Here is a 16,519-nt window from a genome sequence, read left to right on the forward strand (position 1 = left end):
GATGGGTTTGGCTCATGGTGCCAGTGTCACCAAAAAGTTTGGAGGGATGTTTGGTATTTACCATTGTTTAATAGCTGTGGGCTTTGCTTCCTCTTCCTGTAAAGCCCTACTCAGACATGAAATTCTCATACAATCAAATTCCATGACAAAGTTTTGCCAATAAATGTTACATTGGACAGTGGACAGTGGACATTGGTAAAGGGCCAGTTTGGGCCTTTAAGGAGTGCAGATTATTCCTGTTGCCACTTGTCAATCAGGGTCAAGTGGTTTAGGCATTAGTTTAATTAGCGAGGTGAAGCCTTTGATGTGAAAGTTCTCGGGAGTCCGTAAGCCTATCAGGAACACTCACAAGTTTCAAATGAATGGCTTTCACCTCTTCATATTATCTATAATTTAAGCTAAATTTAGGAGCAATTATTATTACTGAATGAATAACAACAACACAAAAAACAGGCACTCATCTTAGGGCATAATTTTAGGCACCTAGATCTCAGGACCTCTTAACGAAAAAGAATGAAAGAAAGCAGAAAGAGGCTTCCATTAGCTTTGTGTGGAGTTCTCATTATGCAAAGTAAAATGGCGCTATCTTCCTCTTCCAGGACCACTCGGCCTCAGTCACTTTGTGCACTTTGGCATCTCCTTTGACTGAAAAAAGACTTAATAGCCGAGTCACCTCTATTGAAACCCAGGTTTCCAAAGTGCTGTCATTCCACCTACTTGTATTATCCTCTGCTCCTAAATAAGGTCTGTTGAACATAAAAAGCCCCTGGAGACTCGTCATTATCATCTCCGTCATCAGTAGTAGCAGCATCATCATCTTAATAATCGTCATCAGCAAAGCTCAACCTTGAGAGCACCCCATATTGGCATATTTCTGTGACAGTATAGCCATGTGTCTGTACTATAGCCACAGGAGTCGGATGTCTAATGGAGGCCTAAAGGTACGGCATTGGAAGTTAACTCTTTAAAAGACACAAAATCATAGGTATGTTTTCCTTTTTTTAGATTAACTTCAGTGAAGCTTCTTCTCCACTGCATGTCTGTCTGTGTGTATTGGCTCTTTTATGTACAGTATATAATTACTATTATTATTGTTGTATTAATAACTGATGGTTTTATTTTAAACGATACGTACCATTTTTGTATGTAACATTTTGAAAGTCGCTATGGACAAAAGCGCCTGCTAAATACCTTTACTATAACTATACTGGGCAGGGTTAAATATGACATGGTATTGCAAGTTAGCCTGACGATGTCATACTCATTTTGTGGGCGGAGTTCAGGCTGGTATCCAGGCTAATTGCAAGTATCATCAGTCATCAATCTTTTCTACTTGCATTGGTGATTAGTGAAGGACTAAGATGGCGGCGCCCTGTGAGGCTGCGGCCAAGCCGGCTCCCGATAAGAATGTGTGTTTTATGTTAAATTAAATGTTTTAAACTGCACATTGGAGACTGGTCAAACGCAATTTCAAACCTCTGTGTTAACCCTGTTACATAGATTTTTGACAATAAAGTACACTTGACTTGACACTTGACTTGACTTGACTTGATGAGGAAACCATTTGGAAGTCAGGTAAGGGTATCATTATTGTTCCACTGCAGAGCTTTCAGTGCACAGTAAGTAGGGAGACCTCAGAAGAATGGACAGACAGAGAGAAAAGATGGAAAAAAAAAACCTCTGCATGCAGGTGTGAGTCATTCCCGAGTGCTGCTGTGAATTAGCTGCTGCAGTAGACTGAAGCTGTTCCATTCTGAAACAACCATCCCATTACTCCTTGGCAGAAGTCCAGAAATGTTCACAGGATAACACCTCTGAATGAGGCCTGTTCAGAGGTTCACACCGGCAAACTCCTAGGGCAGATGGGCACTCTTGGGAAATATGTTTTGAAGCTGCTCCTGGACTGTTAAAACATCAGTATATGATTCCCTCTGGCTCCAGGAGGATGTATTGCACCATGGCTGATGGGATGGGCAGCTCGTGGGCACCCCTGTGGCAGCGCCTCAGCATCGTGGCACGTATGGCACATCGGGCCAGGTGCATCAGACTGCGGGGTTTGTTGGAGCACACGGCGAACATGGAGTCGTAGAACTCCTTGTGTTGCTGTAATGAAGAAAACAACAAGACATCTACAGCAAGAAGAGCATATAAAGCAATGTAGACATACTGTACAGAGGCACATACTGTGAGGGCACTCATATAATCATATTTGGTAACAGCCTTCCATCTGAGCCTAACAGTAAACATTTGCACTCACTCTATGGGCCCTATCTTGCCGATCAGAAACGCAAGTAGGACGGCGCCAAGCGCAAGGAGCTGTGTGGGCGGCTCTATGGCGCAGTTGCTATTTTAACGGCGGAAAAAACACACTTGCGTCCAGCGCAAGTGTCAAAAGGGTTGGTCCAAAGGAGGTTACTCAGTCATAGGTGTGGTTTGGGCGTGATATGCAATAAACCAATCGGAGCGTCATTTCACATTCCCTTTAAAAGCGAGAAGCGCATAGTCCATAGCGGCTTGTTATTTTGATGGCGGAATTACCTGGTGGAAGACCGGAGAAGTTCACAGCCGAGGAGACCGACGTGAGATTTACACCAATTTTTTGGCAAGCCATATATAATTACAAGGAAAACTAGAATGCGTTTCGTGAACGAACTGCGAGAGTGTGCTTGCTCTGTGACAGAGAGAACAAGTGCCAATGAATTAACATGTATTTACATCTACTCAATCAGTGTAGTGGGGCCTTCTTCCAATATATTTTAGCAAGCAACCAAGCTCAACCATTATATTTTGGCTCCACTGACGTTTAGACATATGAGGGTATCTTTGTTGTTCTGTTTTTGTTTGTTTGTTTGCTTGTTTATTGTGAAAGGGTCTAGTGTGTTACATTTGGTCATAGCCTAATAGTTCCAGAGTCTCGTTATACTGACTTACTGAGCTAAGTGAATTGTTGAAATTGTTATCTTGGTAAAAGGAAACATCTCTGCAACAATATTGGAATGAATGCGGTTACATAGCCAGCTTTACTTAAAGTTTATTGTAAGATAGGCCTATATGTTAGACTTAATGCAGTTAGAGTTAGACTGTAGGTCTAGTATCAAACGTAAGCAACACTTTTACTGTATAGCTAGAGAGCACGTGTATCACATTGGTTTATAGTCTGTCAAATTAGTTCTAGTTATTGGTGTTCGTTGGCATAAAAAGTTAGTCTTCTCTTATAAGCCTATAGTACATCTGATTAGAGCTAGCAACCATGAAAAACCTCTTCTGAAACTAAGAAGGATAACTATGACTAAATGTGACTAAAACTAATATGCATTTTTGTCTTAAGACTGAATCTAAAATAGCTGCCAAAATTAATACATCTCAGTGTTCATTTTGGCAGCTATTTTAGATTCAGCAGCTATTTTAGATTCAGTGCATACTAGTTTTAGTCACATTTAGTCATAGTTATCCTTCTTAGTTTCAGTCTAGTTTTCGAAAACTGAGCACACTACAACAGCTACGCTGTGTGTACATCCTCAAACGTTTTTCAGTTAACCTAATGATTCAAGGTCTCTCATGAATCATTACTCCCAGGACACGGGTTAATGTTAACTCACGCTATCGGTCACAACAAGTTACTTGGGATATGATACCTCATAGTTAGCTAACGTTAGCTAGCTAAACGTTTACAGAGGCTAACGTGAAGCTTCAATCAAAAATTATTAGCTAGCTTTCCAAGCTAGCTGACACAACCTAAACACTCGACTGCCCCTTTGAAGTCAACTTAACGTTGGCTAATATATTCTAATAACTAGTTATCATTGACAGTTACAAGCTAATTTACCAAACTCCTTTCTGTCCTAAATTGAGCAGTTGCTGGTGTGAGCTACAATATGGGAGCTAGCAAAGCCATTTCTAGCTCTACTTCACAATACTGCTGCCTAGTGTAATAAGTTAACGTAAAACATAAATGTTTATAAAGTATCAGACATAAACAGGATACAACACACAAGTTACCAATTGATATTATGTGTTTATATATACCGAAAATTTCAGTAAATCCAGATGATGATTATGCTGCTCCTGCTGTTGGTCCCGTCGCAGGTCCCGTCGAAAACCCTGGAGTCGCGACCCTGTCAGTTGTTTCCATGTGAAATCAATGGAATGCTTCACTTTTTGGCGCCGTATTGACAACTGTCTGTCACTCGCACACTGTGCTTGTAAATTATTTTTCAAGTTTGCACGTACCTATTTATGCGAGTGAAATACTCGCACTGTAGAGCCCTGGAAGGTGTCTCTTAATATTCCTACAGTTGAATGGAGAACGACTGATAGAGCGGGTGACGTCACAATGGCTCAACCTTCCCCATGTTAGTCAATGAGAGAAAAGGGGGATGAAAAAATGGAATAAAAAAGGAGTGACAAGGAGTACCGCCACGAAAAGTCATAGCAGCTTGCACCGGATCGGGCCGGACGTTTTGGTGTTTGAATGGCGTCTCTAGCTCAATCGGGCGAGGAGTAGTTAGCTGCAAGAAAAACGTACGGAATAAATAAATAAACTAGAATGCGTTTCGTGAACGAACTGCGAGAGTGTGCTTGCTCTGTGACAGAGAGAACAAGTGCCAATGAATTAACATGTATTTACATCTACTCAATCAGTGTAGTGGGGCCTTCTTCCAATATATTTTAGCAAGCAACCAAGCTCAACCATTATATTTTGGCTCCACTGACGTTTAGACATATGAGGGTATCTTTGTTGTTCTGTTTTTGTTTGTTTGTTTGCTTGTTTATTGTGAAAGGGTCTAGTGTGTTACATTTGGTCATAGCCTGATAGTTCCAGAGTCTCGTTATACTGACTTACTGAGCTAAGTGAATTGTTGAAATTGTTATCTTGGTAAAAGGAAACATCTCTGCAACAATATTGGAATGAATGCGGAACAGCCAGCTTTACTTAAAGTTTATTGTAAGATAGGCCTATATGTTAGACTTAATGCAGTTAGAGTTAGACTGTAGGTCTAGTATCAAACGTAAGCAACACTATTACTGTATAGCTAGAGAGCACGTGTATCACATTGGTTTATAGTCTGTCAAATTAGTTCTAGTTATTGGTGTTCGTTGGCATAAAAAGTTAGTCTTCTCTTATAAGCCTATAGTACATCTGATTAGAGCTAGCAACCATGAAAAACCTCTTCTGAAACTAAGAAGGATAACTATGACTAAATGTGACTAAAACTAATATGCATTTTTGTCTTAAGACTGAATCTAAAATAGCTGCCAAATTAATACATCTCAGTGTTCATTTTGGCAGCTATTTTAGATTCAGTGCATATTAGTTTTAGTCACATTTAGTCATAGTTATCCTTCTTAGTTTCAGTCTAGTTTTCGAAAACTGAGCACACTACAACAGCTATGCTGTGTGTACATCCTCAAACGTTTTTCAGTTAACCTAATGATTCAAGGTCTCTCATGAATCATTACTCCCAGGACACGGGTTAATGTTAACTCACGCTATCGGTCACAACAAGTTACTTGGGATATGCTACCTCATAGTTAGCTAACGTTAGCTAGCTAAACGTTTACAGAGGCTAACGTGAAGCTTCAATCAAAAATTATTAGCTAGCTTTCCAAGCTAGCTGACACAACCTAAACACTCGACTGCCCCTTTGAAGTCAACTTAACGTTGGCTAATATATTCTAATAACTAGTTATCATTGACAGTTACAAGCTAATTTACCAAACTCCTTTCTGTCCTAAATTGAGCAGTTGCTGGTGTGAGCTACAATATGGGAGCTAGCAAAGCCATTTCTAGCTCTACTTCACAATACTGCTGCCTAGTGTAATAAGTTAACGTAAAACATAAATGTTTATAAAGTATCAGACATAAACAGGATACAACACACCAGTTACCAATTGATATTATGTGTTTATATATACCGAAAATGTCAGTAAATCCAGATGATGATTATGCTGCTGCTGCTGTTGGTCCCGTCGATAACCCTGGAGTCGCGACCCTGTCAGTTGTTTCCATGTGAAATCAATGGAATGCTTCACTTTTTGGCGCCGTATTGACAACTGTCTGTCACTCGCACACTGTGCTTGTAAATTATTTTTCAAGTTTGCACGTACCTATTTATGCGAGTGAAATACTCGCACTGTAGAGCCCTGGAAGGTGTCTCTTAATATTCCTACAGTTGAATGGAGAACGACTGATAGAGCGGGTGACGTCACAATGGCTCAACCTTCCCCATGTTAGTCAATGAGAGAAAAGGGGGATGAAAAAATGGAATAAAAAAGGAGTGACAAGGAGTACCGCCACGAAAAGTCATAGCAGCTTGAACCGGATCGGGCCGGACGTTTTGGTGTTTGAATGGCGTCTCTAGCTCAATCGGGCGAGGAGTAGTTAGCTGCAAGAAAAACGTACGGAATAAATAAATAAATAAACTAGAATGCGTTTCGTGAACGAACTGCGAGAGTGTGCTTGCTCTGTTGCGGCCATGACCGAGAGAACAAGTGCCTTGGAATTGGGGCAGGTGTCAGCTCTCCAGCTCTCCCTGCTGGATGAGCATGCACAAATGAGTATGCATGAGTGAGTATGCATGAGTGAGTATGCATGAGTGAGTAAACATGAGTGAGTATGCACGAGTGAGTATGCATGAGTGAGTATGCATGAGTGAGTATGCATGAGTGAGTAAACATGAGTGAGTATGCACGAGTGAGTAAACATGAGTGAGTATGCATGAGTGAGTATGCATGAGTGAGTAAACATGAGTGAGTACGCATGAGTGAGTACGCATGAGTGAGTAAACATGAGTGAGTAAACATGAGTGAGTATGCATGAGTAAGTATGCATGAGTGAGTATGCACGAGTGAGTATGCACGAGTGAGTATGCATGAGTGAGTATGCACGAGTGAGTAAACATGAGTGAGTATGCATGAGTGAGTAGAGCCCTGGTATGGAAGGTGTCTCTTAATATTCCTAGTTATACAGTTGAATGGAGAGGGACAGAGAGAGAAGAGGAACCGTGCGCTGGTGTCAGTGAGAGTTGTCAGTGAATCACAGGTGCAAGCCAGTTTAATGAGCCTATTATGATGTCATAATGCCTCAAAGTTCTGCCATGCAAGTCTATGGAGAAAAAAGGTGATGGAAAAAGAGGAATAAAAAAGGAGTGGCAAGGAGTACCGCCACGAAAAGTCATAGCAACCTGCACCGGATCGGGCCGGACGTTTTGGTGTTTGAATGGCGTCTCTAGCTCAATCGGGCGAGGAGTAGTTAGCTGCAAGAAAAACTACTAGAATAAAAAAAATAGTAAAAAACGAAGAACAATAGTGTGCTTCCCTTCGGGCAAGCACACTAATAAAGAAAACTTGACGATAACAATACTGTGCTTCCCTTCGGGCAAGCACACTAATAAAGAAATAAAGAAAACTTGACGATAACAATACTGTGCTTCCCTTCGGGCAAGCACACTAATAAAGTATTTACCACTTGAGGAAATCATTGTGAAATCCATATCCAAGATATTTTAAAAATAAGCATACATGTAGCCTACACATTGACCCAAATGATTCAGGTTAATTGAAGCTGCGTGACATTTGATTTATTGTATGGCTTTGTAAAAAGCCGGGAGATAGATATATATGGGGATGCGAGAAACCCTCCAAAAGTAAGCAAAGTCAAGCAAGCATGTCAAGATATTGCCGTGATTGTTTCTGCAACGGGGCACCCGAAAACGTTGCCGAAAACGCTATAATGACGTCCGGAGACGTGGGACATCCAAGCTGGAAGGTAACACACGTTCTCGTGCCTTCACGGGAGGTGGATCTGCCTCGACCCAGGATCTGACGGCAGCAGAGGACATCGCCACGTCTACCCTCACGCCTGAAAGCGTGCAGGGATTTGGGGGCATGGAAATCGGCACCCAAGCCAGTGCACCAGCTGACCAAACCCAAGGTACATAAATAAAGTCCACATACACAGAGATGAGTTTACAAGATTTATAATAATACTGGCATTAAATAAATGCAACAAAGCCATACAATAAATCAAATGTCACGCAGCTTCAATTAACCTGAATCATTTGGGTCTATTGTGTACGCTAGATGTATGCCTAGTTTTTAAATGTCTTGGATACGGATATCAAAATGATTTCCTCATGTGGTAAATACTTTATTTTCCTTGTAATTATATATGGCTTGTCAAACAATTGGTGTAAATCTCTCGTGAAGACGACAGAAGTAAAGTGTAGCCTACAGGTCCTATACTGTGTGGGCAAGCACATGCGCCCTTAAAATAGCGTTCTGAATACGCGTTACAGACTTTAGACATTGCGCCTCACATTAGACCAGCTTTTTTTTGGTCAATGGCGCACGGCGCACGGCGTTGTTTTGAAACTGCAAAATACCACTTGCGCCAGAGAAACGCCTTCTCTGTTCCGCCCCCGCCCATGTCGACGCAAGTTCATTTCGAAGCGCGCCTCTGGAGGGAAAATCGCGCTGTGCGCCGGGTGCAAGATAGGAATGATACATGCGTCGGTGACAATGTCAATTGCGCTGGGTGCAAGATAGGGCCCTATGTGTTAAACTGATTGTTTCAGAAAATATGGCTGTTCCAGGAAAATATGGCTGTTTGATAGAAATGTGTCCCTTGGCAGAAGAGAATAGAATATTTTTTTCTACCGGAAAGGTCAAAACAAATGTACTTCTAAAACATTAAGGTATTCAGAGGAGTTCAATGGGAGTCAAGGTGTACAAATGAGACATAATATCTACCTGATAGGATTCGTCAGCGATAGATGTCTTCCACTTCTTGGTGGCTTTGATGCGCTCGTAGGAGTTCACCATGACCTCCACCGCCCTGGGGAAACCATGGCAGGCTTGCAGGACCTACTTAAAGAGCAGGAACCAGACGCTGCCTTGGGTCAGACCGCAATCATCTGCTACACACAAAGACTTTCTCTTTAACCTGGTCATGCATCTATATAAACTTGTCCTGAGAGAAACTGTATTTACACCAGGGTGGTAGAGTACACTGTGTAAAGCTCTGTGTACAGTACACAGTCTTTCTGACCACAGTAGCAACACTACGTGATTGTACAACCTGCCTAGTAGGGCTAGTGCCTATCACCTATTGAACTGGGGAAGAACTTTGGAGGATTTGTTTCTGTCTGAAGACTTGCATCGTAGTTTGTTTGAGTTTCATCATCTCCTGCACTTGATCCCATGGCCTTGCCCATGCTGTGAGCACTTCCAATTGGAGACTACAACAAATCAAGGACAGCAAACTGCTGTCATACTGTAGATACAAAATGCACTACTAAATACGGAGCTTCTATCCCCGTGCAATAAGGCTACTCAACAGCGCCCCCCCCCCCCCCCCCCCCCCCCCCTCATCTCCCCCGGCCCAGCCCGCCAAGCCCCCCATGGACTGCACTCTAACACTTGATGCATAAATTGCTTTTTTAATTTATGATATTCGTTAATCTGTTTATTAATTGTTATTTATAATTATTTAGCTGTGGAAGAAGTCTGTTGCTGCCCCTACTGTCTCGTTGTCTTTATGACAATAAAGTACTTTGAATACTTTGAATACTTTAAAAAGGTTTAAAACCCCTCCTTGAGCGTACAATCATTATACTATGAGACAGCACACACACCCATGTGTTTTTCTTTCTCTAAGTGGCTTTGTTTTTACCCAAACCAGATGATCTGTTAAACAAACACCTGGCTTGAATCTATGCTTACTAGTGGGAACATGTCCTGATTTCTCGGCAACTCTTACCTTGTGGTACTGAGGCGGGTGAGGGTGACGGTGCGTTTACCTTGTGGCACTGAGGCGGAGGGTGACGGTGCGTTTACCTTGTGGCACTGAGGCGGAGGGTGACGATGCGTTTACCTTGTGGCACTGAGGCGGATGGTGACGGTGCGTTTACCTTGTGGAACTGAGGAGGGTAGACGCGGGCCCCACCATGGTTGAGCATCAGCTGATAGCAGACCTCAGGGACGGAGGCTGGCCGCATCTGTGTGACCTTCATCAGGTACTGGATGGGACAGCAGCCGTTCATGTCCATCGCCTGGGGATCGGCACCGGCGGCCAGCAGCATCTCTATCATCACATGGTCTGCATTCCAGGCCGCCTTGTGCAGCGCGGTTTTGCGGTCTTCCTCCCGCATCTCCAGGGCGGCTCCGTGGTCGAGGAGGATGCGACAGACCAGGTGGTGATCGGGGCTCAGGGTCTGCTCTCGTGTACTGAACGCCCAGTAGGTTGCAGTGATAAGTGGCGTCTCAAAACGCGAGTTACTGACGTTAACGTCGGCGCCGTTGGTCAGGTACAGCGCTGCTAGCGCTGGAACGCCGAAGCGGGCCGCTGTGAGCAGTGGTGTGTCCTCATCGATGTTCTGGCTGGCCATGGTCACATCGGCACCTGTGGAGATGATTAGATAGGTTTAGGTCTTGGTTTGGATCTTGTGGATACTGTACACTGTGTACTTCCACATCCTGTAGGTCCATTCAGGTGTGGTTAAATAGAACATCACCACAAACCAGAACCATTAACAACTACAACGGCTGTTTCACTGGTTGGCCCATTCATATACAGCGTTACTTCAAATATGAAATTGTCTTTCTCTGCAAGAGTCTCATTGTATAGGCAAAGTTATACATGGAGAGTGTTCATGCACAATAACAAATCTGTGTTGCTAGAATACCAGCATTTTAGGATTTAGTTAATTAATCAGTTCTGTGGTCTATCTTGGATATTCCTATGGCTCCATCATCTTTAGAAGAAACATATCTCTTAAACAACAGGACTGTGATACAATGAACTGAGCTGCTTCTTTATAGATGTTCAACCTGTGACCCAGATAGGTACCCATACTTTTGAATACAGAGGATAGCAAGCTGCTTAATGTTGATTGTGTAATGGTTTTGGACTTTTACCTCTGACCTCCGTTGACCGGTCGTTATCAGCCTTTGTATAGGTATTGTTTTGTGATGACCTCTCCCTCTTGTTATCCACTTCACCTGTGTCTCATTTTCAGTGTGGTGTGATTTGATTTAATCATTGCCTATGTGCATTTAAGCCCAGTTTCCTGCCATGCTCTTTGCTTAGTCTTCGTAGTCCTTGACAGTTGATAGGAGGTCAGTTTGTCAATCCTGAGGCCTGGATCAGATCCCCGACCGTGATAGATTATCCTTGTTAAACATTGAGTGTCATGTCCTTCTAACTCATCATTACCAATCTTTTGATATATAAATGCACTTCTAACTTAAGTTATTTCTATATATTTCATATATAAGTCATTCCTACAGACGTCTCTCTCTATCTGTCTCTGCGGTTGACCTACTCACCTTTGAGAATGAGCTGCTGGGCGCAGTCCACCGACTCGTTGGTGATGCAGTAGTGCAGGGCTGTGTGGCCGCTGAGCGACAGCCTGTCGACCCTGGCCCCGTGGTTCAGCAGCAGGGCCACGCAGTCGCTGCGGGAGACCGCGCAGGCCACGTGCAGCGGCGTCTTCCCGTTGGGCTTGCCGTTCATGCGGGCGCCTCTCTCCAGCAGCATCGAGGCGCACTCCAGAGAGTTGTACATCATGCACACGTGAATGCCCATCGCCCATGACGACTCCAGCTGGTAGTCGGGCAACCAGTAGCCTAGGACACACAGTGCAAACTGAGACAGTCAGGTGAACTGTAAAGAGAAAAGTTTGAATTCTGTTCGAAACAAAAACCAACAAATACCAACACAGAGATGCTCCCTGTCAAACTGATGTTCCTTTGATACATTTCTAGTCACGTATCACATAGCCCTTGTTGTCATGTATCCTATTAAGTAATGATGAAAGTAGAACCAAAGTGAGACCTTTGTATTTATATTAACCATAGGACTGGAGTGTATGCTGCTACACACTGTTATAAGTGTGTTGCTCTATGTGTAATGGAATGGTTACAATGTTACAAAGGTAGTGTAACAGGAAGTGTTCCAAGATTTGTTGTACTGTAACAAACAAGCTTACAAGGGAATATGTGATTGTTTAACTAACATAGAGAAACAGTTGCTCTGTGCCTGGCATGGCCTGACCCTATAACACTCTTGGAGCGTCTCCTGGGAAACTGGCTCCCCACAGTGGCTATCTGCAACAGCACGCTATTTATATACACATAGCTCCAAGTTATATGACATTACAAACCTTTTGCAAACATTTTCATTTCCACAGAACCTCCTCTGACGTCCACCTCAGCAAAAGTGCTGAGTCACAGTCTCATAGGCATGATCTAAATTAGACTGTCAAGTGGTTCTATATTGTCAGCACGGTCCAAACTCAGGAAATGTTACCTTGCTTGTAGGAAGCCAGGACCTTGTCTCGGTCCTCCACCTCAAACACAGTGTCTATGTCTATGCTGGTGGTGCGGAGGATCTTCTTCACCTCCTCTGCATCGTCCTCCTGCAGGGCCAGCAGGAAGCGGGTCTTCAGTTTCTGGACAGCCAACTCCCTGGACGCCCTTGGCTCCTCCATGGACGCTCGCTTGGGGGTCTCCCCTCCTGTCACCACGTGTTGATTGGAAAAACTAAGTCCCATTGCATGGCAGAAGTTGAGTGACCATGCCGCACACAATCTCTCTTTTGCACACACACACACCCACGTACGTTACACACCTCTGAGTGACTTTTTAAGGCTTGGCCACGTGAAGGAAGGACAGTGACTTTTACCACCCCCTAAAATTAGGCTAGTTATTTATAGACTTAAGTGGGGGAGTGCACAGACATTTTAGTCATCTGACTACATGCATAGGCAGGGTGTCCCTGCGCATAAACAAGCAAGACACTCAACTTCATATAGCCATATGCTCTGGTCACATGAAGGGACGATGATAGTAACTTCCCAAGAATCGTTGTAAATAGTTCTACGAACATGAATGTGGGTCAGGGATGCTTGTCAGCAGCACATATTTAACTTGACACCCTCTAGCAGCTAGTGTTGTATAGGTCCGAGAAAAAGGCAATATTAGATAGTTGACTTATTTGTTATAATGTAAGCTATTTATATGAACCTATATGTACCTTACCAATATATACTATAAAAGTGGTAAGGTAGGCTACTTGTCTGTATATGTATATATAAATACTATACTATAAACTATTTTAAGGCACAGTATCATATACACTGTGGCGTTGTGTGTATGTTTCTGAATGTTGCATGACCTCAGTTTATCAACTCAGACAGTAGGCAAAAAACACACAGACTCGATTCTTGTTCTGAAATTAAGTTTCATTGTATTTCTTTGACTGCAATGTCATCTTGAGGAGGTGTATATACACAAGCAACATAAGGCAGTGGCCTTGCATGGGGGGGGGGGGAGAGAGCTCTGCCTCACGTTCACAAAATGTAAATGAGGAAGGAGAGGAGAGGGGAGGAGAGAGGAGGGGAGACATAATGTTGGACTGGACATGGTTCTGGAGCATCAGGGCAAACATGGCGCCCAGGGATTCCTTCATGCAGGTGAGACGTAACGGGGGAAAAAACACCGTTAGGCAGACCGTCCTGTCTGGGCGACATGTTAAGTGTGCATCAGAGCACACGGCCTGACTCCAAACTCTTCCCACTGAGTCATAGGAATTACTCCATTAAAAGAAAAACAATAACAATTAACAAGCAAAATCGAAAAAAAAGAGAAACAAGGTTACGATAAACGATCATATGACAGCATCGGGTACATTTCTTCCATTGTGTGACAGATACGATAGCTGCCATTTTGATGCCTCAGTAGTTTAAGAGAATGCAAAAAAAAGAGAGAAAGAAACTGTCAAATAAATGACAAATACTGCTTTGTGCAGTACTAAAGCTCTACGCAACGGGTCATTGACTGACCCTCATTCAAAACCCTGCTCAGTACCTTTGATTATCCCCACGACTAGCAACATTCACTAACAGCAGCAACCTTAAACCCAATTTCTTCTCCCCAGTTCATAAACACACACACACACGCGCACGTCTCAGGTATGCAGTAGAAAAAACACAACTGGCTTCCACAGGGTCGGAGGGACAGTATTGCTGTAAGCTTCACGGCGTAGAAAAAGACAGGAGGAAATCCACGGTTAATACTCAGTAGTGTTCTCCCTCTGTGATTTACATAGTGCTAAAGATTCACATGTGTGTTTAGTAGGCTACAGCGAAAGGGCATGGTTGGTCTCTCAGAGTTAGCTTGAGTAAATTGCGGTCACAGTTTTTTGGGGAACTAAGGAAAAGGTGCTTGTACTATCCTTTCCTATTGTAATCACAGATAACATTTTGAATCTCATGTGAAACCTTTGCATCTTTCTTAGCTAATTATCACAATTATATATTAAAAATATCAACATTGAAGTAATAGTTTTTTTGGCATAACAATCATTACAGTAACATAATGTTAAATACTTTGTTTAACTAATAAATTGATTTTAACAGAACATACATTTGAAATAAATTATTAACAATAATAAATAATAATTGTGATTTGGGCCTTTAGAGGGACTACTCTAATCACATAGTATCACAATGACACCAGCGCTCTGATTAGGAGTGTGTACTATCGATGCAACATTAATAAGGGATAGAAGGCCCATACAGTAATGTACTTAATATGACATAGGGATGGACACACATTTTGAAATGTTCTCTTTGTTTGTTACTCAAAAGTGCAGCTAATATACAAAAAAGTCTAGAAATATATACCGCCAATTAAAAACCTCTGATTCCTTGAATAAAAAGTGAAAACAGATGATTTAATATTACTTGAAAAGTAAAAAGGGGAACTGCATTTCACATGTACCCATTATGCATAATACAGTATATTTGAATATATTGTAATATATGTACACATTAATAAACTATAGTCTACAATAAATGAGCAATGTCAGGTATAGGTCATTCCAGTGTGTAGAATATCTGCAATAAAAAAATCTTGTCATTTGTTTTCTTCCTTTGGATGTTTTACTTAGTATCCGTGTTATTTTGTGTTTGTGCGCGTGTAAGTGGGTGTGAACGTGTGTGTGTGTATGTGGGTGTGAATGCGTGTGTGTGTGTGTGTGTGTGTACGTGTATGTGTATGTGTATGTGTGTGTGTGTGTGTGTGTGTGTGTGTGTTTGAATGTGTGTGCGTGTGTGTGTTTGTGCATGTGTATGTGTGTGTGAATGTCATTGTAAGAGCCTTGCAACGTGAGTGACGTGAAACAAAGCACAACAATGTCGATGGGGGGGGGAAATAGATTATTTTCTAAATCGACCTTGTTGGCCTGACCAACAGGTGTGGAATACTATGAGGACTATATACAAACGTGTTCTGTCAGCAGTAAGTGCACATTTGTGGAGTGCCCTGTATGGGAAACACATTGGGAGCAACCTACGAGCGCTTTCATCGCGCTCTGAGGGACATGGCTAGGTTCAAGTAAAATCTCTACAGTAGATCTTTTCTTAATTTTTGTTTTCTTTTAAAAAAAGGCAGCACTTGGGTCTAACAGAGTTTGAGCTTTGAGACATTTCAGGGACAATGGTTAGTGGGAAGGCAGGAAGCAATGGAGTCGAAGCAGCACAGGTCATTCATGGAAGGTTTTTGTATTTCTTAGTTGTTTTGTTTTTTAATAACGTTCTTTATAACGTCTTTCATGTACTGAAGTCCAGCTTGGTGCATCCAAAGATTCCTTAGCAGTGGAACTTGCAGGTAGGTGCATTTTGCAATCGTTACCCAACATCATCTTCATCAAACTGTTTAAGATGGAAGATGGGTCGGAGAAACCCTTTGCAAACTCAGCGGTTGTCTTGGCCCCTTCAGCGCAGCATCCGCATTTAGATGCCCTTGCAGGGCCGGTCCTTAGTGAGCAGACTGGAAACAGAGGGTGACAGGGTCTCCCGTTCGTTTGGTGAAGCAGCGAATTCAGCCTCCACCACAGACACACTAAATCACAGTTAGATGAATGGCTTCAATCAGTGGGCGCACACCATTGCCCACCGGTCTGCTAATGCTTAAAGCCTAGGGTGCTCTATACAAAAACCGCACTAAGGACTTCAGAAAACCATTGGTCAGCACAAGCTGTATGCCTGTGTAATAGTAGAAAATGGCACATTAGACATTATTTATACATATTGTATACTGTACAGTATATATATATTTTTTTGTTCTGTATTTGTACATGTCTAAAAGGTCCTTGAGATGCAAATAATAGACATCTGGTACAGGTAGATTGGAAGCTGATATGATGCATGGGGAGGAAGTTATTTTTTTAAACAGGTGACCTAAATAAATATACATTAATTTAAAATGTAAAATAAATTAGACAAAGCTTTTTTAACATGGTTGCAAGCGCTTCATGAGAGGAATGACCAGGAGTGGAAGGAAAAAGGGAAAAAAGGAGCATCTTTCTACTGGAAATTGAGTCCTGATTCGGTTTGGTTTCTCATTTACACAGGTGGCAGTTCACTAGCAACTACAGTCTTCTGCAATGTGCATCTGGCTTTTTCATCCAGATTAGGAAGCCCTGTTTAGTGTGTAAAAGCCCCCCCAGAATGAA

The 16,519-nt window shown here is 42.4% G+C and overlaps 1 protein-coding gene across 1 annotated transcript; it reads right to left on the reverse strand.

Annotated features, from left to right (window-relative positions):
• Positions 1-1,463: 1,463 nt before the first annotated feature.
• Positions 1,464-12,636, reverse strand: asb4 (ankyrin repeat and SOCS box containing 4). Its single transcript, XM_080837395.1, has 5 exons — positions 12,311-12,636; positions 11,329-11,628; positions 9,912-10,402; positions 8,752-8,865; positions 1,464-2,103 (listed from the first exon to the last, which is right to left on the reverse strand). The coding sequence occupies exons 1-5, from the start codon at positions 12,552-12,554 to the stop codon at positions 1,915-1,917; spliced, it is 1,338 nt and encodes a 445-aa protein (XP_080693521.1). The 5' UTR covers positions 12,555-12,636; the 3' UTR covers positions 1,464-1,914.
• Between the last annotated feature and the right edge of the window lie 3,883 nt (positions 12,637-16,519).

This window comes from Sprattus sprattus (genome assembly GCF_963457725.1).
Source record: "Sprattus sprattus genome assembly, chromosome: 4".
Lineage (NCBI taxonomy): Eukaryota > Metazoa > Chordata > Actinopteri > Clupeiformes > Clupeidae > Sprattus > Sprattus sprattus.

Bases quoted from the DNA above. Each gene is read 5' to 3' on its own strand.
- asb4 (XM_080837395.1), bottom strand. From the start codon at position 12,554: ATGGGACTTAGTTTTTCCAATCAACACGTGGTGACAGGAGGGGAGACC. The intron at 11,629-12,310 runs GTAACATTTCCT...TGTGTGTCCTAG, and splicing joins CCTGGCTTCCTACAAGCAAG to GCTACTGGTTGCCCGACTAC. The intron at 8,866-9,911 runs GTAAACGCACCG...CTCTTTAAGTAG, and splicing joins ACCCTCCTCAGTTCCACAAG to GTCCTGCAAGCCTGCCATGG.